At 42.6% G+C, this 25467-nt stretch overlaps 1 protein-coding gene across 3 annotated transcripts in view; it reads right to left on the reverse strand.

Moving 5' to 3' along the window:
* Window positions 1-2989: 2989 nt before the first annotated feature.
* nrp1a (neuropilin 1a) overlaps window positions 2990-25467 on the reverse strand; it is a 67458-nt gene continuing 44980 nt past the window's right edge. For 2 of the 3 annotated variants that reach the window (XM_023950444.2, XM_078938270.1), the window contains 11 exons: window positions 20376-20531; window positions 17913-18057; window positions 14349-14680; window positions 12947-13091; window positions 9458-9562; window positions 7880-7930; window positions 5803-5946; window positions 5418-5695; window positions 5219-5315; window positions 4188-4241; window positions 2990-4105 (listed from right to left, as the gene is read on the reverse strand). In XM_023950444.2, coding sequence (XP_023806212.1) covers window positions 3819-4105; window positions 4188-4241; window positions 5219-5315; window positions 5418-5695; window positions 5803-5946; window positions 7880-7930; window positions 9458-9562; window positions 12947-13091; window positions 14349-14680; window positions 17913-18057; window positions 20376-20531 — 1794 coding nt within the window. In that variant the 3' untranslated portion in view covers window positions 2990-3818. The remainder of the gene's footprint in view (window positions 4106-4187; window positions 4242-5218; window positions 5316-5417; window positions 5696-5802; window positions 5947-7879; window positions 7931-9457; window positions 9563-12946; window positions 13092-14348; window positions 14681-17912; window positions 18058-20375; window positions 20532-25467) is intronic. The other variant, XM_023950445.2, reaches the window with a different exon arrangement.

The raw sequence follows: 25467 nt of genomic DNA on the forward strand, positions 1-25467 counted from the left end.
CCCTTGTGCTATCTTAGATGACCCCACCCTTACATTGACGTGTTCTCCCTACCATGACAAAGGTGGATAAAAGTGAAAAGATTTCATGTAATCCATGGACACCAGTGAAGATCACAAATCATTGAAGAAAAAAGGTTCAGAGCACTGTCTAGTGGGTCTAGATGACCCAACTCCCAATGTTAAAGTGCCTAGGATAGCACAAGGGTTACACCAATACAATGTAAAGTAGTACCAATGATTTTCTTGGTGACTGTGGTCCCAGCTGCTTTGAGATCATCAACTTATTCCTGCCGTGTTGTTTTAGGCCGATTTCTCACTCTTCTCATTATCATTGAAACCCCACCAGGTGAAATTTTGGTTGGAGCCCCAGACCTAAAGGTGGACTGATGCTCATGTTCTTGTATTTTGGGACAATAGTACCAACAGTTGACCTTTTAACCCTCAGCTTCTTGCTGATGGTTTTGTAGTGTATTCTAGTCTTGTGCAGATCTACAATTTTCTCCTTTAATCCACTGAAAGCACTTTGGTCTTTTCCACGTTGGCGAGTTTGGAGTCTGACTGATTTTGTGGACAGGTGTCTTTTCTACAGGTGATCAGTTCAAACAGCTGTCTTCAATTCAGGTCACGGGTTAATGCAGAGACTCTAACCAGTCTGTGTGAACCAGTAGTCCTAAGGGTTACTATAGGGGGATCAAATATCTATTTCCCCTCAATGAAATCCAAAAGAAAATCTAAAAATCCTCGAAAGTGGATTTTGTGTCTCTCACTGTTCAAATGAATCTACCATTAGAATGACAGACTGTCAATTTCTTTTTAGGTGGGCACATTTCCAAAAATTGCATAGGGATCAAATACTTATTTTCTTCACTGTACATTTGATAAATTTGTAAATATAGACAAAAAGGACTACATGTAGAAATCCCAAACCCATAAAGCAGTACAGTACAGAGGACATCAGCTTGTCATTAGGGGTCTGTCCCCTCCAGCTGTAATTTTGGTCTTTTGAAGTGTTTTTTTTCTTCTTCTAAAAATCTTCTATGGATGCATCCATCTGGACATAGATATCCACTTTTTGCAGATTAGAACTTTAAATGAATTTAAAAAAAACTAACTGGACAAAAACACATCAGCTAATAAAACAACCCAGAAAATGACCTTTATTTCAGATGAAGCTGTTTTATTGTATCTTTGGAGAGAAAGAAAGTTTTGATGATTTTTGTTACACTGCATCCTCGGTGCAATGGTCGGATAGAAAAACCAGCTCTTAACCAGACCGCCTGCTACCATGAAAGTAATAAAGGAGTGAAGAAAAAAACAAAGTTAAAGTCTAATACAACACAGATGTACCCAGTTGGATTTAAGGCCTTTGCTGTTTATTTTTTCCCCTCTACAACAGCAAAAAACAGAAGCAGTATTGAAAATAAGTCTTATTTTCTCGTTTGTGTAACAAAAAGCAAAAAGGAATCGGCACAAAATTCATATTACAGTATAAAATGATGCGTCAGTATGGTACATGTTTGGAAAGGAACATTACTGTTGAACAAAATGTCCCATCATTCTGAAAATGAAAACATTTCAATAGTTGTGGTTTTTTTTTTTACATCTCAGATTCATGTTAGATCATCTGAAATCAGGTATAAAAAAGATGGAACTAGGTTTTTTTTTTCTTTTTTTAAAGCTTTTTCTTTGCAAATGATCACTATAAACACATAGACCTCTTCAATATATTTGTCAGTGCAACATTGTTGGTTTGGAGTTCACGCTACAGTATCCTTTTTTCTCTACTGCTGCAGTCCTCAGCAGCTAACAGCGCCGGCTGCAGATCGTCTGTTCCAAAACGTACGAGCTGAAAATGATTTCACCACGTCACAACATATAAAGTACATTCTAAAAAAAAAAAAAAAGACGTTCCCCTTTTTCCAGATGGGATTTTTTTTTTTTTGATTGTATGATTGAGTTCCAGGACCCGCTGGCCCCTTTTGTGTCTGTGTTCAGTCAGTCTCACCCTCAATATCACCTCCTCTTTGAGCGTGAACCGGTGGGATTGTCTCATCTGTTCATCTGTAAACCAGAGTCTCAACAGAAGCTCGACAATCATGGTGGTGATTTATGATGCTTCCTTCCCAGTGTCGGTTTTTGAAGGACCAATAAAGAAACACAATCCATCGATGATGCAATTTGTGTGTTGGTGACAGCCCCCCCCCACCCCCACCCCCCACATAGACAAAACAGGGGAGGGGGCAACAATCCTTTGGTGGAGCCACAGAGGAAGGCCAGATGACCTGATGCAGGTAATGCCGCTCGTTCCCCCTCTGTACTAATGTCCCATCCTTATGACATCAAGTCTGACATCACAACAATATGGCTGCTACATGAGGAACACATGAAACTCTTTGTGGCCCAAAAAAAAGAAGGCCTTTGGCTACACAATCGCATGTGTACAATACAAACTAGGGGTTCACCGTGGAATTGGCAAAAATGACTGATAGCACCATTCTTCAGTTTAAACTTGCCTGGAACGGACTTCTCTTGTAAGAGGCGCAGAAAACAAAGTGCATTCAAGCTGCATTGTCCTGCAGGGGACAGTCCACAGTGATTTTGAGGGGGAATGAGCTCATTTGCATTTGAACTGAAAGCATTCACTAACTAGCCTGTTTTTGCAATGTTGTCAACCTCCTTTACTTGTACGACTCTCCCCTCAAACTGAGAAGAGGCAGGACGTGTGACGATCAACAGGAAGGAGTATTAGTTAGGAGTATAGTTAGGCGTATTTTGGTTGCAGCTGTCCCGTTGTTATTCATTTATTTTGCAAGGTGGGAGTATGGATGACAGATGGCTTGAATGCACGTTGAGATCGCTGCAACATCAACACACAAAAATCTTGCTTGCCTGAGCTACAAACTCTAAAAATCAACACCGCACTTTGCACAAAACGGACTGTATTTACACACACTCACGCACACACCCATGAAAAAAGGGATACTGCAGCTTTTTTTTTTATGTTTCTGTTTTTTTACTTTCTTTAAGAAGGGCAATAAAATATATTAAAACTTATTTACAGTGTGGGTTTTTTTTGGGACAGAACACAAAGCAGAAAAAAAGCACTATGATAAACCATAATCCTGTTCTCCAGGAGTTTAAAAGTTAATGTGCCCCTGTTTCCTGCCATCATAACTTAATCAAGTACAGTAAAAAAAACACAATTTTCAACAGCGGCGGCCAACGAAAAGCTATTAAAGGCACTGTCAGAACCATATGTTGCCATGACTGGGACCCTCACTTTAGAGTGAAAGGGGTCAAAGGGGGAAGGGTACATGTTTAGGGAATAAGGTTAAGGGCACACTCTTTATGCCACACCATGGGGCAAATCTACAGTTTTGCCGAATATGGTTCATTAAAGATTTCGATACGTCTCTTTGAAAACTTCAAAAGAAACAACAGCTTTCATGAACTGATGCTAAAAAAAACTCCTCACTCTCCCAGAAAATGATAAATACTTTTGACATTATTAATAAATTGGTCTCAACACCAGCATTCGATTGTAAAAATGAATGAAAATTAATAATACAAAATTAAAATATCATCTTTACATATTTTTTTTTCCTGTACGTCTTTTGTACACAGTGTCCCCTATTGGTAGGTTGTTTTACTGCAGCTCCTGAGAAAAGCGTGGATCAGTCCAAACCTCCCACTGATACCTGAACCGGGCCCTCATCCTGTCAGTTGAGGGCGTTGGCAGTTCCATTGAGCCTGGCGTCCCGCAGAGATACAAGAGGATATGCTCATTCAGTCTTGTGCGAGCTTTGCCCATCATACACTCATGCCTCTGAGTATGAGTTTTGCACATTGAGTTTGTCTTTCTTTAGCTTTACACCATCTACCAATTCAAAGTTATAGTTCTCCAGGGCTGATAAGTTCCTCTCTGACATGGCGCCGTGTGAGCAAGCGCAGTATAAAACCACTCCGCAGATGGCCCCGAGGAAGACCCCCAGGGCAGACATGGCAATGATGGTTATAAGGATGGGGTCTAGCTGCTTCAGCATGTTGCCTGCCTCACTGATCTGGTTGGTCTGTACAGAGTCGGGATAGTCTGTGGCTGTCTCAACTGCAAAAGACAAACACAAATTTTAGATAGTCTGTAAAACAAAACCCTAACTAATGATATGATACGCAAAGTAAAGGCATACTTATTTCGTTGAATCTATCCTCAGGTAGCATCGGCTCTGTGGGCACATCTGGATCTATAAAAAGAATTGATGTGCTTAGTTTTATTTCTTAATAATAGTAATAAACGTTTATGTTAACAGCAGTAATAGATGTTACACCCATGTTTCCTTAGACCAGAGCAATTCATATCAGACGGGTCAGGATAGTACAGCTGGGGTTTAATTTGCACTTTTGAGTGTACCAGTCATCTGGCAATAGCTTCTTTAGCTATATACCAACATGACAACACTAGTTACATTCAATGCAGGCAATGAAGTCAATGAACAACACAGACGAGTTGATGAAGAGGCTGAAGCAAAGTGTTGTAAATTGACTGCACATCTGAAGAAATGGGGAACTAAACAGTCACATTGCTTCAAACTACATTTTCAACCCCCCAAAAAATCATTCAAAATAGCTGCAAATTCTGTGGTAGACCTTGACAGGTATTGTAGTTCTACGGTTTGGGATTTCCCCAAAGCGGCCTATAAGTGTGCAGTCCCTGCGCAAAATTTGACAATCAAAGCGTAGTATGTGTAGGCATACTACGGGTGTCCTACTGGCCCTTATAAGGCACCTGCATGCCCCGTATTGTACGCGAACCTTACTAACAACTTGAGTGTGGTGTATGGGCACCGTATGAATGCTTCACCCATACAAATCTTTCACTATACACTTACCACACCATGACAATCGGACGTTTCATTTTCAAGACATCCATTGAGGTGACCGTGCGAGCCTCAGGGGAATTACAAAACACACCCAGCTGGTCCTGTCTACAACCCTCCAACCCTCCACAGGCCTAAACAACCCAAAAACCTGCAACATTTGTACAGGTCAACCCTCCATACGAGTGCATGTGACTAACTTTAATAACCAACGAGTGGACAAAAGAGGTCTACTGTTCAGTGAATCCCAGCAAAAGAAAACTCACTAGGAAAGCTTAGTAATCTTAATATTTGATGACTATACAAAATAGATTTTCAATGGAAACACAGCCCAAAAAACTCACCTTTACAGTCTTGCATGCTGAGGCCATCGAGAACCTTGATGTCATCTACAGCAATGTCTCCCCATCTCTTTTCCTCCACAATGCCTTCAATCACCACCTGGATAGAAGATGTATATAATCATGTGGGGGCTCTGGCATTTATTCACAAAAGAGTAACATCCATTTCAATTAGCACAGTAAGGAAATGCATTTTTGTTACCTGATAGGGATTATTGTTACGAGGCACAAAGACACGACCCTCCCGCCAACGGTTGCCTTGGTGACCGCTGACAGCCCAGAGCAGTATGTCTGCTGGCCCATCCTCTGTTTGCTTGCGTTGTTTAATGTGCAGCTTTCCGATGTGCGACCCAAACATGTGGTACCAAAAGGACATGCACAGGTCTGCGTCTGGGGAGGTGACCGTAGGACTCACCAGTCGAGCCACCTCTGTTTCCTGAAGACCAGTTGCTAGGGTGTAGATGAAATTCCCTGATCCACCTGATAGACAAGTAAACTCAGATTAAAAACAACAAACAAATCCAGATTTGGCTGTCAGCATTAGAATTAAATTGTTTTGGGGTGTCTCAACTGACCATAGTACTTACCAGTGTGGTCCATGTTGGGTCCGGTATTCAATGTTGGGGTGCCACTGGACTGGATCTGCCACCGAGAGCCAGTGTCCTCAGATGTCCAGCTGCAGAAGGATGGATTATTGGCCCAGCCAAAGTCGCAGGCAAACCACTGGAAAGCTGCAGGTTTTACAAGGTGCATTAATATTATGCATTAAATGTATTGAAATATCAACACAAAAAACTCATGACTAAAGCTGTTGGATGCACTTACTCTACAAATCTGCATGGCTCACTGAGGTTTTCTTATTATAAACTTTGATGGCTATAAGCACTAGAGGGCAGCAAAGGATTGCAGAACACAACTCTACTCAGAAACGGAGACAAGTTTCAGACAGAATATGAATAACATCATGAGAATGACTGACTCAATGCAGCCCTGACATTCTCCCAAAAAATATTATGAATGACTGTAACCAGGTGTTTTAAAACTAGAATGGAATAATGGTAAGAACAGGACAAAGACAGGGAATAGAAAGTGGGGGTAAGGACTAGTTCTGAAATAAGTCCACTAATAAATGACAATTTTAATGAGAGCAAGGGTTTGGGGTACGAAGACAGCTATGGCAACAACACCAAATCCCTTTCCAACAATGCAATCCCCCATGCCACACCGATGAAAACTCCACAGAGGCCAAAAAATATGTGAGAGCTTTGGTGTTTATCAAATTGGACAAAGGAAGACTTCCAAGAAACACAAGGGAGGGAGATGTTTGGGATGTTAGCCATGGCTGTGAACTCCTTTATGGGATGGCTTAAAGATACGACAAGGCTGCTTTCCAAATGGCAGAATATATGAGAACATACTCCCTTTGATAACAGGACTGTTTTAAAATAGCTTCTGCAGGGAAAGAACAATTTTCCCAATTAAACACAAAGGATGGAATTCTCATGTGGAGCCACATGTCAGACTCAAAACGACTTTTTTTCTTGATAGAAAGTCCAGTTAAAATAGTTTTGGTTTTTCCCTTTTATGCCCTCTTGCCAGGGCTCTCTGACTGAAAGATCAAAAACTTCAGTAAAATATGAATGGCCGCACCAATCACTTGTTTTTTATAATGAAGTGGCATTTCAAGTCTGATTTACATCATTGCGCCCATACATGGATGTATGGGTGATAATGGGTGAATAAACTTTTTCCTAAGACACTGATTTTTTTGTGAAAATCTGTAAATTTAAAAACAGCCATGATGTCACCCACTGATGCTCCAGCTACAGACAGGCCAAAGGGCCAGCTGACTAAGTGAATTGTGCTGGGTGGAGCCTAAGGCCCATTAGTGAAGGTCAAACTGGAGCAGAGTCTCTCCACTGACTGCTGCCTCATCACCCTACTCCAGGAGTATTTTTCCGTCCATGTGACTCTAGAGTACACCTAATTTCCTTTGGTCGCCTACTTTGTGTTTTCCGGTTGTGTGCCAATGAGCAACTGCCTTTAGTAATTAGCGATTATGCTGAGAAAGCAGCAGCAGAGCAACAACGCTAATCATCAGCTAACCCTGCAGCACACAAGCTCCTTCCAACTGTCAACAGGAGCCCTTCAGGGCAACATTGTCAGCTTTAATAACAGACGCACATCACAGCTGGAAAGCTGTACTTCCATGTATTCAATGAAATGAGTCCAAACCTGGTCTTAAGCAGTAAGATATTCACCCAATAATCTAATCTACAGTGGCCCTGAAGTGCAAATTACACCAGCAAATTACTTAATTAAAAATATATTGAAGATCACAATGAGAATAACAAAAAGCAACACAAATAATGATAAACAACATGACATTTTTTAAATCAAAACAAAATTCCCAAATGACTCGAAAAGTTTCGGAAAAGTAAAGTTAGAGTTAAAATCGAAAAAACTGGAAAAGGTAGGTGCGATGGGACATCGCTGATTGGATGACAACATTTTTTTCCTGTTTGGTTTTGCATTGAGTGATTTGTTGGTGTGATTTGGACTTCAGAGCCAGCATACTTATCTCATTCTTTACATACTGTATATAAAAGTCTTTGAAGACTACTTGTTCTGCAATGAAATAGCTAGAATATTTTTTATATTCACCTGGCGTGGTAACCACTTCGGCAGTAGTGGTGTCTGGTGTTATAGTCCCGCCTGTCAAAACAGAAAACAGAATGGTTAGCGTTCCCTGAAAACAATCACATCTGGGTTTAACTGGTTATGCATCAATGTTGGCACTAGTTTTTTTTATTCACTAGGTCAGGAGTTGAGTTAGTAGATAATCTTATGTAACAGCATTATTAGGCATGACTCAAAATCCATTGAACCTTTGGGTCACACATGGTCAAACTGTCACGGTTTTAGGTTCTTTGCCTTTATGTTCTAGTTGTTTTATGTTCGGGCCTGTTTGAGTTACTTCCTGTTTTATTTTGTAGCATTTCCTGTTTTGTTGTTGTCTCAAGTTTTACCTTTCCCCATCAGTCCTGAGTGTTTCCACCTGTGTCTTGTTCCCTTGTATGTATTTAAGTCTTGTCTTTCCCTTCCTCCTGTGCTGGTCCATATTCTCCTCTTCCCCAGTTTTGCGTGTTAAGTGTTTCGAGTTTCGAGTTGTGGTTTGCCTGCTTTTGCAGTGGTTTTTGGTTTCCTTAGTTTAAGTTATTAAAGCTCCTGTTTCCCTGCAACCTCCTGCCTCCTCTCCTCTCTGCGCCTGGGTACTCCCTCATCCTCTCCCCGTAACACAAACTCATTGTAACCCATGAGAAAAGTTTGTCTCTTGATGCAAAAGCGTCTCTAAAAAATAGAATAACTCACATTAAGTGCAGTTTGAGTGCTTTTGGTCTCATAGCAGTTGCTCGTAAATGAGCAACATTTTTGCAAAACTAGCCAAGATTTGGCCTAAACGTCTCTGCTATCTGGGACAAGTTTGATGTTAAGTTGCCAGTCGTTCTCTGAGTGCCAAATGGCATCCATAGAAAAAAAAAAAATGTTGGCCATATTTGCTGGATATGATACCGCATTCAGGTGGTGCCAACAGTATCAGTAAAATCCCAAAATGGACAAAAGATAACTGCAAACATATTGGGTTACATTATGAAGGTACCTGTGCTCATGCAATTCTTTATGCTTTGAAATATTTATGCCAACAGCAACTAATCATAATTGTCTTTTGTCCATGAGTCTATAGGAGAAACCTACAAATGAAAAAAACAAACATAAGAACTGGTTCATGCTCATCATTGGAGACTGCTGGTTAATGGGAAGTGCAGGGTCAGGAATTTATGGGAGCAGAAGAGTAGGGATGAAAGAGAGCTGCATAGCTGGCTATTAGGCGCTTTAGAAGCAGGTGTGTGCAGATCAGTTTCTGGTGAGGGAGCATTAGCCCTCTCCTGTGAGTTTCCAGAGGTGGAGACGATAAGAGACAGATTGAGGAGAGAGGTGGGAGCTACAGGTGCAGCTAATTGGAGTTGTAACGAAGCCAGCACACAAGTGGATGCGCGGGTGCTAGCAAACATGCGTGCAAGAATGCGTGCAAGAGTGCACACACCCACATAAACAGCACATTAGCTGCAGAGAGGAGAAAAGGTGACATTTAATCGAGGGTAGTGCCAAAGCAGAGTGGGGGATGGCATTGGGGGCAAAAGGGGGAGGATGGTCGCAGTCTCATGAAGGCGATGTTAGCACCTGTCACATCGTAGTCATCACCTGTGCCGCTGTGGCAGTTCGCCTGGTCGTCGTCACACTCGTCAGATGGGGTTGTGCTCGGCATGGTAGGAGGGAGTGTAGGAGCTGAAGGATGAAGAATTTAAACATGGATCAGCGTGGAGGCTGAGGGTGAGGATTTCATCAATGGATACACATTATTTCACCATTTAGTTGAGTTGGCTACGTGGAAATTGTTTCATTCAAGGTTATCAGCAGTACGTTTTGTTTTCCACATCACTGAACCAAACTACCGTATTTGCTCTATAAGGCTCACCAGATTATAAGATGCACTTTCAATGAATGGTTTATTTTTGAAGTTGTGTCATATTAAAGCACACAGAACTATAAGGCGGATTAAGCGAGACAAAAGAGTCAGAAATAATTCCATCAGTCATTCAGACTTTATTGATAGCGTTCACAGTAATTCTAGAACTTGTCGGTAACATGCTACACGTTAGGCGCGTTAGCATAATCACAACACCTGTAACTCCCAAACTTGATTGCAACATGAAAAAAACAGACTTATACCACTAATTGTCACGTCCCACAGCTACCTCGTACATTTTGTGCATTTTCCACATTTGGAATTTCAAGCTTTCATGATACATGAGTGATATACGCAATCCATCAATCATCAATGTGCCCAGATGTCCATTGAGGGTTTCGGCCGACGGGTCTTTACGCAAATTCAGTTTTAAGCTGTTGTAAATTTTTGGGCAGTTAAGAATTGTGCAGTGTATGCATATTTTACATAGTTTATATGCAATTGTTACGTAAACCTTACACAATTGTGTGGCAAATTTGTGGTTTTCCACGACTGTCCCAGGTATATCCACGTATGTCTAACAGGCTTTTCACGCATGTACCACTGATGCATAACTTTTATATCACGTATACGTCGCATATCACATTCAATTTACGTAATTGACACACTAATGAATTCCATAAAAACAGTGCAATAATCACACACGGTTTATGTCCTATTTACGTGTTTTTTGTGTGGTTTATTCGTACTTCTTCCGTGGTTTTAACTTGGTTCATTTGTGACACATCAGTGCACCAGGCGCAAAATGTACATAGTGGCAGTGTGACACGGCCTTAAAACGAACGTTGTTGTGACTACGCTAACTCCCAACCTTGTTAGTAACACATAAAGAAAACACAGTCCGGCATAGCTACACATTAGCTAGTGTACAGTAGCTGTGTCGTTGGTGTATTCACAATAACGCCTAACCTTGTTTGCAACTTGTACAAAAAAACAGACCAAGATTTTGAGAGAGCGCTGTGTACCTCTTAAAAATGTTTCCATATCTGTTTACATCTATATGTAAGGCATTTTGGATTATAAGGCTTACTGTCATTTTTAGAAAAAAATTAAGGCTTTTAAGTGCACCTTATAGTGTGGAAAATATGCTATAAGGCCTTAGAAACTGCAGGTGTTTGCTGCAAAAGTAGTTTCTTTCATGTAAAAAGGATAAACGTTGCATTTTTTAACATGGCAGCAAGAAATGAACATAACAGGCAATAATATATTCCTGCTGTTAAATTCCTCCTATAACCAAGTTGTGGGTGTATAAATAGTGACAACTGACGCTAATGCATGGTGCTTGGGCGGGTAAAAAACCAGACTGTGTATAGGCAGGGCCGATGTGGCCTGTCATTAGAGCCTGGTTCACTGAAATGTGGCCGACGGCCGAGATCCGATCTACGCTCCGCTGCTGCACAGCCACCCTGCAGTGTGTGTGCGCTTTGCTGAATGTTTTCACTAACTGAGTAACGATTAGGCTTCCACAGTACAGGTGGAAGAAAAAGAAGGAGCAGCAAGAGAGGCACAGACAGATTGGGGTAAGCTGTATGAAAAATGTGGATTTGTGTTTGTGTGTCCATGTGTGTGTGCTCCTGTTCCCGCCCTCTCCTAGATGAAAAATGAGGCAGATCAGCCCCTGTCAGATTGAGGGTGGGAGAGGTCGAGGATGGGGTCAACGCTGCGTCAGGGGAGCCCCCTCACAGAAATGAGGGTTTAGCCCTTCTGCTGTGGCTTGCTAAACACACAAACACGCGGACGGGCACCTTCCATTGTACTTCTGCAGCCACCAATTTGGAGTGGTGATGGTGGTTTTTTCCCCAGTGTGCACCTCTCCGTATGTGTGTTCAGCATTAACACCTAAGACAAGCATTATCGTGTGACTAAAGCTCCCGGTGGGAGCCCACGAGGCTTACAAGAGAATGGGCCTTCCTGAAATCCAATATGTAAATCCACTTAGAGCGAACACGCTCCTGCATCACTGAGCCGCTTCTGTGCTTCATCAGCTTTAAGAGGGACAGATAAGAAAGAAAAAACAAGGGTAATTTCAAACACTGCAAAGTGTGTGCTGGTCCTTTGAAAGACGAAAAGACAAAGCAGCAGCTGCGACGAGCTTGATGAGGACCAGGCTGCCGTTAACCGAGCTGGTCAGGTGTCCTTTTTATGCTTTCATTTGATTCCCTCCGGAAGAAGCTACCTGTAGGGGCAGCTTTGATCAAACGAGGGGAAATCTTTCCTGTTTGGATAAAGAGCACAAGCTGAATAATTGTGTGTTTAACAGACGGACCCTCAGGTACATTTTTAAATAACCATGTAAGGTGATGACAGATCTGGTATACTTAAAAAACCTTCATTCCTACAAGGGCTTCTTCGACTGAAACAAAGTTTAATTCCTACTTTATTTGGGTAAGCGTGAAAGGGGAGTTGGAATGTGGTAGGCCTTAGGGGTTGACCCACATGGTTCTATGGGTTTTTAGGGTTTCCGGGCCTGTGGAGGGTCGTAGAAAGGAGTGGCCCTATCCTAAAGGGAGCACAGGGGTGTCTTGTAGTACTTTTGATGCTCGCGCAGGCACCTAAAGGGACATCATGAGAATGGAACTTCTTAGTTTCTAGCAGCCAGGCTTCATGCTTATCGCTTAAACAGAAATTACGGGCCTCCTTGCACAGTGCGAAGAGTTCAAGTAGGTTTAGAAAATAAATAATCCATACAACATTCCTGTGTATCACCTACTTCACCCTTACTGACCATTGCGTATTAAGTGTTTGCTGTCGCTTGCAGCGTGACCGTAGAAAAGAAAAAGTTCATGAACATTTTCACTCTACAGGCTCACCAAGTGGTCAACAATCTTAAAATTTCATGCGGGCTATGCCCTGTACAGGTTTGCCCATTTTTCATCCGCAGACGCCCCATATCCAACTGTAAGGCCAGTTGTGATTAAGGTTTCTCAGCATTGCCTACCCCTCTGCGCTGAGTGGGTCTGTCCTGTTCTGAGCCTGAATCAGAACTTTGTGGTTAGAAGATTGTAATTTCTTTTTAATGTTTTGACATTCGTACTGGTTTAAAGGTTTTTCTCCAATAATAAAGGTTTTTCTCCAAAAAAGAAAATATAGAGACCAGAGAGAACCAAACATTTGACTGATGATTGCATGTTCTTCCTGCTTACCTTCGACTTCACAGCCCAGCAGCTCGAGTCGTAGGCCCATTCCGGCAGGAGGTGACCTATCCGGATAAATCCTGATGAAACGGGTCAGCAGGGGCTCCACTGTCCTCAGCTCAGGAGTGTCATAATTGCTGTTACCTTCAAATATCTGTCAGAGAAAGCAACAACAATGTTATATTTCTCTTCATCTTTCTAAGTTCTTAAGTGACATGCAAAGATGAAGAATCATGGGTTTGAGGGGGAAGGGGGGATACAATAATGGAAACCTAACCTATGAGAACTCTAAAGAACCAAAAAAAGAAAAAGCAAGTTTCTTTAATTTAAGCTTAAACTTTTAACAAGGCAAAGACAATATTGAAGGAGAAAGAGGCTCAAAGCAAACGTAAGACAGAGATAGAGGATTGATGGATGTGGATTAATGGATGTGATCACGTGAAGGATCCCAGAGAGCTTTGAATGCTGTGCAGAAACACAGCTAACCAGGACAGGCTGGATATGGATTCCCCTCACTCCCTTTATAAATCAACCCAGCACCCATCTTGATCAGATTTATGCCCTGCCAGAAACACTTGTAATTGGGGACAGGCCCTTCTTGAAAATGTGCGTGGCCGGCCGCATACCCCTGATAGGTGTCTTTTGTTTTTATATATGCGTCCAATGAGAAAAGCATTTCTTCTTTCCACAGAGTGATGCTGGCAGATAAATCTACGATTGCTTCTCTCTGAGTTTCACATCATTTCCTCTCTTGTCTTTGGTCTCCCGTTTTCTCTGGACTCTTCCCATCCCGCTCTCCTCTGGGGAGATTTCACCATCCATACGAAAGGCTGAACGGTGTGTGTTGAGCAGAATACAAAGCAGGAAACTGAGAAAAGGCCTCTGAGAGATTTCAGATGCTTATCCTAATGTGATTCAGCGCACTGCTGAAATTGACTTACAATAAGTGACTCATAACTGCGAGACGCAACGTCCCACTGACCGAACTGCGTCAAAACAGAAATCAATCCCCTGAGGGAAAGTTGAAATACCCGTTTTTCAATTTTGCTCTTTGAATATTGTACTTGTGTTGGAAAATCAAACTATCCATCCATTCATTTTCTAAACCTGCTCATTCCTGTTTGAGGTCATGGGGTTGCTGGAGGCTATCCAGCCGCAGTTAGGTGAAGGTGGGGTACACCCTGGACATGTTGGAAAATCAAACCATCCTAATCAAACCTGAATTAACACCCAATTGCACACCAAGTAGGCCACAAGGAGGCACAGTGGTTCGTGCTCTTGCCTCACAGCAAGAAGGCCCTGGTTCAAATTCTTTCTCCAGGTACTCTGGTTTCTTCAGACAATCCCAAAAACATGCTCTAACCCCATGACCCTGAAAGGCCTGGATGGATAGACACAGAGTCAGACCTACCTTTGGCTTGTTCCCAGTGGGGTCCAACACCATCCTCCAGTCAGAGCCGTTGCTGCTGTAGCCCAGGCGGAACTTCTTCATGAACACCTTGTTGTCACGGTGCATTCCTCCCTGGATGATCAACCCTTTCACTCGCTTCTCCTCCCCCAGATCCACCTGCAGCCACTCTTTGCTGAAGGGCTGCGGCTGGGGCAGCAGGGTCCACCCCGTCCTGCTGGTGAGGAGCCGGGCGTTCTCAGGTACCCAGTTCCTGTCGGTGTGGGACGATGCAGTGATCTGGCTGTCGGCGATCAAGCCTGATACCATTCCCAGCATGCCAGAACACGGATACTCTGTCCGATAAAACAAGATGAATTAACTCTTTGATGTAAGCCACTGAGACAAACTCAAAAAAAACTTTATCCAAAAGCTGGAGGTTCAGCATTATTTATTAAACCATCAGTCAAGTTTTAGTAGGACTCATGCAGGGAAGCAGGGACAGCCAAAGCCAAAGAGAGAAGGACCTTTCCTCAAATTCCTTGTGATGTTACTGTGATCTCTTTTTCTCTCTGTCTGCAGATCTCATGCATTCCCCTTGAAGCTGTTGTCTCCAAGCAGCCAATTAAAAGGCTCACCTTGGTTTCTGCTTCTACCTCCTGCATTCTGAGGGACCTAATTCTTTTCATCTCTCTCCTTCCCTCTCTCCTGACAAGCCTTTTCTCACAACACTTTGTGTTTTATCTGCAGCACTCATCGCTGCTCTACCTGTCAACATCTGTGAGATCAAAACTTAGTGTCCACTTAGTGTCCTGCATGTTTCCTCTTATCCAATCTCATTTTAGATCCTCATAAGCACTTAGAAGTTAGACAGCCGTCTTGAAATTTATCCTGATTTTTTGGACTTAACATCCTTCTGTCTGAAGCTACGTTCTGCCGCCCTCGACAAAGCGCTTTCAAGTGGTCACTACCAATGAGAAGTCTATACAAATGCGTGCTTTGGGCATCCGGGTTTAAAAAAATGGTCTTCACTTATAGCTATGCAAGTTTCTACAACTGTTTTTCAAGCTCCAAAGACAAAATGTGCAGCTATTGAACGCACCCTGAAAGTTAAACCAAGTTGAACTTTGACCAAACGGAAACTCGTATGGTAGTGATGAATGAATGGGGTTCCTATTCATTCAGCCAGTCATTGGAAAATTGATCATGGAGGACAAATTATTAATTGCAGTGGGGAACTGCCTAAATTATTGGACACCAAGTTTTTATATATATCGAAATAAAACTATGAACGAATAAGATTCACAAGATTTGCAACTTATTGACATTTTGCACTAAGCCTCTTCCAACTGCAGGTGCAGTTAAGCACGTCCTTGAACGCACGTCACATGCTCAATGTAAACATAGCATAAGCATGATGTAAGCATTTGCATTCTGATTTGATTTTTCATTTTTTTTACATTGAATTTTTGTCCAACTTCACAGAAAATTGAATAAAAAAAACGCCTAAATGATTTTTTTTTTATAATTTCCTTTGCAAACTTATAAAAAAACTGTTTCTGCATCTTAGCAAAAGCAACAAACACTGTTAATGTGGAAAAAACTTTCTTTGGTGTTTGGCCAGCGTCTGCTTGACAAGATCAGAGGAGCTAGCCTCTGGCTTTGAAGAGGGAGGATATATGTGACAGGTACCCGCATGTGATTGAGAGTGTGGGAGAGAGGAAGACTGATTTAGCCACTCAGGCGAACTCCACGGATCATCTGGAGCTGTTAATCAACATCAGCTGCAGAGGCTGCAGAGATGGCAGGACACACCCAGCGGAGGGCAAGAGCTGGTGTTTATGTTTGTGGATGTGGAGGAGATGTGGGCCACGTGCAGAGTTAGGGTGGAGAGTGCTGCTTGATCAGATATTTATACATTAAAAGCACAAGTCAGTCAATCTTTTTATTTTAATAAGTAGGGGGTGTGATGGAGGGATGTGGTGTTACATTTAGGGATTCAGGTCATCATGAGATCAAAAGTCATGATGATCAGAGAAAAAAAGATTAATTTAAAGTTCCACGCCCATCAGTTTTTGAGCTATTTCAAAAGCATTTCTGACAATCTTTTAATTATAAATATGCTGTTTTTTTAGCCCCCCCCCCCCCCCCCCCCCCCAACAAAAAAACAGATTGTTTTCTAATAGTTCAACAGAAATTCACCTCTGAGTTGTGAGCAGGACAGTTGGCGCAGAGGGACCCAACCCCCCCTATTTATTTCCCTTCCCATTTCAGAATTCTCCGTTTACAGCCCTTCACACTCCAACCTAACATTACTAGTGCAGCAAAAATGACTAACAATATTGGAGCAATCCAGTTGTTTAGTTTTGATCCAGATTCCAGCTCAAATGAGGAAAACAAAGACGTTCATGGATCCATTTGTCTGCAAGTGAATGCATCAGAATGGAGAGGAGCAGGCAGCTTGTGGCTCAACCCAGTGTATTTTCCACATCACAAATATGCTCTTTTTCCTCCGACATTTTCTTTTCATTTGCTCCTGATTCACATTGATTTGAATGTAGAAATACCCAGAAATGCAGTTTGAAGCTTAATTTTCTTTAAACACGTCCTCCATCGTCAGAAAAATGCCACAAGAAGATGTTGAAAACACAGAAAACATATCAGAGTGGGCCTTTAAGGCTCTGAGTTGGAGCTTTTAGGACGTTATAAGCAAAAATGGTTTGTTCTAAAGAATTCATAGCTCAGTGCAAAGAAACCTGATGTCGCTGGTAGCATACAGCACAGTTGGCAGCATCTTTAAGGCACCCACGGTTGCTGACGTCACCCCAGAGGCCCTGTGGCAACTTCAGTCCTGTGATGTGGTCTGATTATGTGCCCCGAACACACGCCCAGACTGGAATCCCGCTTCAGTATTACACAAGCATACATGCTATAAGCGCCTCGTTCCATAAAAACACTCAGATGCTTTAGTTGGTTACGAGAAACCATGACCCTGGCTTTAATCTGAGGCTGACAACGCTGACAGATAAAGAGCTATTTCTCCTCCTGTCTGTCCTTGATATACTTCTAAGTGCAGAAGAACAAAGCCCAAAGGCAAGCTCTAATTAGAATTCAACACACATGTTCATAATCCCACAGAGATGCCGACAGATGTGCTAAAACCCTATGAAAGGGAGATGCGCACACACAGCATTTTAAAATATCATCAACAAAAAGCAAGACGAGAAGAGCGAAACCAAAGCTTTATTAGTGGAGACAGGCTGCGGCTAAAGAGGAGGCTGAGACACATCATCGGGAGGGAAGGGGGCTTCGCGGAGCCCACCCAGTTCTAAGTGTCTCTGCCTGCCAGCTGTTTACTGCATTTATATTGAATGAGGTACATGTAAACATTGGGTATCATGATCTGGTCTTGTGCTGTTCGGATGGATTTATTGTATTTAAATTCTGCGTGTGTGCAAGACGGACCCGAAAAACCCTAAACAAAGTCAAACCTGCTCAGTAATGCATTTTAAAAGAGTTTTTTCCGATGCAGCTGCCGGCAGAGCTTCAGTTCATGGGTGTGCATGACGAGGATTAACTGCTACGAACCTGATATCTTACAGCCGTACACTTCGAAGCGCAGCGCGATGCCCGTCTCCCAGGTAACAGGACGGATCCGTACGAAGCGCGTCAGCGTGGGTTTGGGCAGCTTTGTCTTGGCAACGTCTGTTGGGTTGGTGTTGCCTTGGAAAATCTATGAACAGAAGAGGAGAGGATCAAATTCATGAGTGAAGACCTTGGCAACTTACAGAGATTTCAATGGAAAAATTCAACTCAGAAAGGCTTTGCGCTGTTTCATTGACCTGACAGAAGTGGAGGAATTTCAGAGTAATGAAACATTTGAACAAGATGTGATTACTTTGAGGTTCGTAGTTGTTTAATTCTACGTTCACACTGCGCATGGTGTTCACACTGGACGAGCAGGGAGGGAGGGGCTTCCTCGTCTTCTTTTTCTTCTTTTTACTAGCACATGCCTACAATTGGAAGAGGCTTGGTGTGACACGTCAAAGAGGTACAAATCTCGTGAATCTTCCTCCAGACTTTTTCTTTCACAGCTCCATTCTGGGCACAAACTGCAATTGTTAACTTCTTTATGATTAGTTTTCCCAAAGTTGGCAGTTCCTTGAATTAAGGGGGACGCCATCCATACATCACTACCAAATCCGAGTCCCTGACTGGTTAAAGTTTGACCTGGTTCAACTTTCAACGCCCGATCAATGGCAGCATATTATGTGAGCAGAGGAAAATAGGGGAAGAAACGTGCGTAGCGTCGCTTCAATGTGAGAGTTTTGATCGCAAAAGCCAGAAACACGCATTTAAGCATGTTTACGTAAACTTTTCATTGGAAGTGGCCGCTGAAGTCACCTTGCCGAGGGGTGTGTGAACGTAGAATGAGACAGAAGCTCGATAAAACAGTTTCAAAGAGCTGCTAACTTCTGCCCTCGTGGCACATGTTGCAGCCTTTGAAACGCGATGCCGGATGTGCATCATTGACGACGGCAGATTGGCTAAAGAAACCCCCCCCCCCACACCTCGCCACCTTCTGTCCTCTGTTTTCCAATCTAGTGCAGGTTTTTCCTGCAGTCTCTCACTGAAAGGTCAGCCGTGTCAGCATTCTCCCTGGAGGTCAGTTGACAGTTTACTAGCACCATACGCGGATCCCGGCCTCCCAGTCGACCAACTCCCCACGGCCCATCACTTTTCATTCCAAGTAAATGAATCTCAAAGGTGACTGCGCGGCCTCCTGACCCCACTGACTGAGCAGTTATGGGACAGAGAGGAAACCAGCTGAGAGGGGAGGGATGAACAGAAGGATGTCAATACAGCTCATCTTTGAACTAAAACACCACCACGCCTGACCCATCAGGCTGACTAACACTGAGAGGAAAATCTGCCATCCCCATGTTTCTCCCAGTCTTTTTCCTCAACTCTATAACTGCAAAGTGGCTTTTTCTTACCAGAGCAGCACTAAGATGCCAAACTGCAGGCTCAGCATGTAGCAAATGGTGCCCTTCCATTGGAAAGCACTTAAGAAGGCAGAAAAACACAGTCCCAGCTTACAGTGGCACCGTTAAGCCACCACTTTACAAAAGGAACAGTGTACTCCGGATAAAAGAAACATGCCTGGGGGCGTATGAATGAGCCGCTCTTCTTCCGATTGGTCTGCTCAAACGCAGAACTTCTTCTAACTTCTGCTTTAAAATGCGCCCCGTTTTATTTTGCAAGCCACGCAAACACCAGAACCATGAGACACACATGCTTCCTTCCATGCACCTCCAGGCGCCTCCAGATGGACAAACCGGCCTGTCACACTCCGGTCAAAGCTTCCTGTTCTTTATCTGGTCCCACCTCCACCAGCTGCTCAAACATGACAACCACTGCTGTCTCAGTCTATCCCAGTCACCCTTCACTCCCGTGTGTCAAGTCCTTTTGTCATTGCTGCCTCCTGCCTGACACAAAACAGTGGCAGCCTTCTCACGCAGATACTTCACAGCTATATTTGGCCTGCGCTGTAAGTGCCTCTCACTGATCACTCTGCATGTTAGGAGGATATACAGTTGGGTATTTCCCTGTTAGCTGGTCTTAGAAGCAACAAAATCACATGTGTGATCAGCTGAGAGTGCTGTCATGACAGGAAAACGGAGCACATGTGCAGGGAGATTCAAAGGTCAGCTTCCCTCTGGTATTTCCAAAATGCAACCTGTGATGCTGTAATGTGACTCTCTTTTAATTGCAAAATATTTTTACATTTGAATTCACTCTGCAAAAACAGGCCCCGTGGAAATGAGTCATAAATTCTAACCTCCACTGGCAGATTTTCTTTATATAAGCGAAGAAAATCAGCCAATGGGAGTGAAAAAATGGTCTTACTATGACATGATGTCTTAGAATAAAACTTTCTTGATAAGATGATTCTTTTAGAAAGACAGAAACATTTTTCATGGGTCTTTTTACTGTCTCAAGATTCAGTTTTTGCAGTGCAGAGTTCAGACTAAACATGTTGGGTGGTACCTTCTGCTTGGAGCCTTCTTTTAGTGTGATCCAATCTTCTCCGTTGGAGCTGACGTCTACTTTGTAGGCCTTGACGTAGTAAATCCTCTGGGTTTCCTGGGAAATAGCGCCTTGGGTACCGATGGCTGAGACAAACCGCAAAAACCCAAGGTCCACCTGAGGGGGACAAAAAGAGGAGGGGCTTGTCTAAATCTGGGAACACAGAACTGCTCTCAAATAACATAAACAAAATTCTTCATTTTGGTCTTTTCTGGAAGAAAATTTTTTGCATTTTTTAAACTGTAAAGTTGTTCTCCATCGTTAGACCAGTGGTCCCCAGCCTTTTTCAGGCCACAGACCGCTTTAATGTCAGACAATATTTACACGGACCAGTCTCAACGAGACTAAAGTGGGCGTCTGATTTTTTTCTTTACCTTCCAGTTTCTCTTAATCTTTGTGGGTAACTATTTATTTTCATCCTCTGTAAAATATGTGCAGCTGCTTTAAACTTTGTTTATGCACTAGATTTCATGTAGAAACCATTCAAATATGAGATAGATTTTTCTTGAACCCATAACTTAGAAAGTGGATGCCAAAAAATCAGACACCAACTTCAGCCTTTTTCGACTTCTAAGATGCAGAAAAGCTTTTTTTTTAAAAGGTTACTAAAACTGCCAAATATAATAATAATCCACTGTTTGAGAAACTTTATTAGCTGTGTCTTCGTAACATTAGGCAGCTGGCAGCTGAATATTATACATTATTATCATGTTTTGTGGGAACAACTGTCACAATAAATCCATGTTTGGAGTAAAGACTCCAAGGATGGATTTTTGACATGCGTCAAGATGCGGTGGGGAATCCTCTAGTTTTCTAAAAACTTTGATAAATTACGTGGAGCATTTTCTTTCTTTCTTTTTTCTCTGCAGCCCGATACCAACAGTCCCATGGACCGGTACCGGTCTACACCCCACGGGTCAGGGACCACTGCTTTAGACAATGATGAACTGTTTTTGAGGTTCAAAATGCATCTTAAAACTATTCATAAGGAGTAAATTCTGCAGTAGCTGATGGAAAATGTCCCCTTTTTCCATTCAATAAGGCAGATGAGGATTGATAAAGATAAGTGGTAATGCTCTCACATATAACAAACTATAAATAAAAGGCTTTCTTCACACAGGCTGCATGAATAATACAAAGAGAAGCTTGAGGAATTAGAATGATCGCCTTTCCATCTCAATCACCTCTGGCCACAGTTTCATCAGCTGCTACCTGGAATTTAATAGACAGCCAACGACAAGATATTCACATTAATGAAAAAGACTCAGGATGACAGCTTAATTTCCTGAGATGGGAGACAAGAGCTTATTGGATAAAAGTGAGCGTTGAATAGATCAGGCTCTGCAATCGCATTATCAGAATCGGCCAGGAGGAAAAGAGGATACACGCTGAATTTCAAATATTGTGCCGGTAAAGCTGCTGAGGGGCTATTGCATTTTCACCGGGTGGCAGTGAGAGTCTGAGGGGTCATAGCGGCGTGTGAGCGTTTGCTCTGTTCTCAGAGCTGGTTTGTTTCCTGTTTGTTTACGAGCGATCTCTGAAAAAAACAACAACTTTATCACTTAAACGCTGCAGGTCTGGGTAAGAAACTTCTTCTGTGGTATTTGGATCACTGTAGAGGCTACTTAACCCCACATTCCATCGTTTCATCCATGACTGCCAAAAAAAACAAAACAAAAAAAAACAGATGGTGCTAAGGTCCTGTAAGAAAAAGCAGCATGCTTAATTTTAACAAGCATTAACACCACCACTGACAGGACGAGCTGACATTAATGAGGAGTAATGGCGCTGTGTGCAGACACCGGTGATGCTGGGAAGCCATGGTGCTGGTGGAACAGGTTTTGGGGGGATTGCGATGAGAGACAGGACTCTTTGATGCTGAAGAGAGATGGGAACTGGCTCTGATGAATGGCAACCAGGGACTGGAGTAGATTACTGCATTGTCTGGGAGGAAATCATCGGTGTTCACGTGTGTGGGTGTGCAGGGAAGACCGACTACAGCAAAATCCTTTGTGTGAGACTGAGAAGAAAGACAAATGTGTGCAGATATTTTGGAAAATTAAAGCCAGGCTTATGCATCTCCAAACACATTAATGGATCTCCGGTGCTGTTAAAGCGTATAGCTAAAAGTCAGCAAACTTAGATGCTTCGTGATTTTGAAGCAAGGCGGTTCTCCAAATGCGCCACCCCGTTCAGCAATACTTGCTTCAAAGTCATTTGGCAAAATGGTTCAAGGTGGTTTTGGACACCTCATCCAGGTATCGTATCTTCTGTCCTGGATTATGAGGCGCAGCAACAATAAATGGTCTATTTTTCAAACTTCTGTCATACATAAGGCAGATCGCACTATAAGGCGCATTAAGCGAGACCAAAGAGTCAGAGATAAGTCAGTCGGTCAGTCAGACTTTAACTGCATTCACAATAACTCTAGAAGTTTTTCTTAAAGCAACGCTCACACCGCCCCCGGCAACGTCCATTCAAGCGTCCATTCTCAATGAAAAATCTATATAAAATGTGCGTAAATGAGTGGTTCAAGCTTCTACATTCAAAACTCCCACATTTGAAAGTGGCGACGGAAGTTTCTACGACTGTTTTGGGTCTACGTACAAAACATGTGGCCATTGAGAGCACAATCAAAGTTCAAACAGGTCAAACTTTGACCAATCAGGGACTTGGATTTGGTAGGAATGTATTTACAGTGTCCCTTTTAATTTACGGAAAAGCCAGTCATTTGAAAATCAATCATGGAGGAGAAATTAACAATTGTTAAAATTCCAGGAAAATTCTGGAGCGATACTGACAAGATTTAAACCACTCTGACATTTCACACCAAGCTTCTTTCAACTAGTGGAAATGTGTTAGCTAACAGTAGCAAAAGGAAAAAAGAGGAAGCACTTCCCTTCTTGTCCAGTGTAAACATCATGGGCTTCTCTGCAACACACACAAAACAAAATGACTGATGCCACTAAAACAGATGTTACTGTGACTACACTAACTCCCAACTTTGTTGGCAACATGAAAAAAAAGTCCAACACTGCATTAGCATATTTACAAAAACACTCAACCGTGTTTGCAACTTGTAGAAAAGACAAACCTCTTAAAATGCTTTTGTTATCAGTCAGCACTAGAATACATCTATTTATTAGATGCTCCAAATTTTGAGGCACACAGTCATTTGTTGAAAAAGCTTTTAAGTGCAGTGACTAGTGCAGAAAATTCACACCAGTCCTTGCAGCTGGTAGAAATAAAGTGTGGGTTTAGCAAGAAAACAAGGTGGTTAGCAAATCTCCGGAACCGAAGTTGGGGCAGTCCTGATCTATAGGGCAAAGAGCGAAATAGGGAACCTTTTCTCTGCCACAGAACAATGGTCCTCTCTGCTCCTTAAGTCCAGTTTAAAATTAAAAAACAAAAAACAAAAAAACAGATGGGAGAGGCAAATTAGATCCTGGCATCCCATTTACTCATCAGGATTCAGGAAGAACCGCATCCAGACACAGATCACTGTTGTTTCTTGTCAACAGACTTATAGACGGATTTGCAGAAAGTCCCGGATTTCTTTTGAATGCTCTAATAGAAACAAATCAGATCCTGTAAGCCTCAGACATTCCCATTTAATAAGCCAGGAGCTGGAATTCTCGCTGCAGGGTAAACGCCTGTATTTGGTGGAGCTGGTTGGACACAGCGATGGATGGCAGCAAGCTAATTTAGCTCTTTGCAATATCTGCAGTCATCTGTTCTGACAGGAAGGATAGTTCACGGTGATATTACTCAATACTGGAATATTTCAATCAAAATCAGCTCATTAGTGAGACACGTTAAGTAGCTTGAGACTTTATGCAAACACCACTTTGTACTATTGACTGTATATGAGAACTGGACTGAGTGACCTCTCCCCCCTTGTAACCCAAACAGGAAGCATTAGCTGGTTCCAGAAAGCCAAAAGACTTCACTAAAGAGATAAACAGCTATTACTCAGTTATTCTAATTGTCAATTAACCACTCTTCCTCTAATATCTTCTTTTTAACATGTTTTCATTACTTTTTGTTCTCTAGTGCAAGTTATTTAAGTTATAAACTGGCCAATCAGATACCTCAATAAAAGTATGTGGTCTCAAGTCGAAGGGGTGTGTAATTCCAACAAGCTCACACCTGATTGGTGAGAGTGGTTGCCATAGAAATGTTGACATAGACTGACTTGGGCCGGTTCCTGACGTCGTCTGGCTCCAAAATGCTGGTGTCCATATTGTCAAAAATGGATCGAATGAATTTCATGGGTGACATCCGCTTGTTAGTGACTGGCACAGACTGTAGGATCTTGATTGAATTAATTGGATTTTCAAAATAAGAGCCCATCGCACACAACCACTTTTAGGACATGTGCATCAGTTTTCAAAATGTGGTCCAGATATTGCCTGAATTCCAACTCTGATCCAGGTCGTGGCAGGCCCTTTGAGGGCCAGGAGTGGCCCTAACCATATCCATGTTTCAGCCTTGACTTTCAGTGATATAATGTTAAAAAGACGAAGAAGAAAGAAAAGAGGAAAGAAAAGAGTTATGTGCTCCAAGAAAGTAGAGTTCACAGAACACAAAAGGATTTTAAAGTAGGCCTCCAACACTGATGCCTTGCAAGATGTGAAGGACAGAGGCATGGGGGTCTCCCCAGTGCAGCAGGCAAGATTAATTTCCCAGACAGGGGCTGATAACAGGGCACGAGTAATGAGGAGAGCATGATTTATTAATGGCTGCTTGTTAGTGAAACAGAGACTGCGCTAACAGAGGGAGGTTGCAAGGGTCAGAGAGAGAAGATTGTCTGCAGAGATGCTTGGATGCAAAGTCCACCGTAAACCACAGAAACCGCAGGCCCAGATAATGATTACTGCTGGGACTTATTTTAGCTCGGGTCCTGGACAGCACTCGGTGACCCACATGCACCCACTGAAATGAAGAAACTGCAAGAGGATTCTTCACTTTGGCCGAACGGCTGAGTCATGCTGCTGTAATCACTTAGCAGAAGGTGGGGATTATAATTGCTGAGCTGCTGAGCAAACAAAGC

This window comes from Oryzias latipes, chromosome 20 (genome assembly GCF_053564925.1).
Source record: "Oryzias latipes strain Hd-rR chromosome 20, Olatipes_Hd-rR_3.1".
NCBI classification, from domain to species: Eukaryota; Metazoa; Chordata; class Actinopteri; order Beloniformes; family Adrianichthyidae; genus Oryzias; species Oryzias latipes.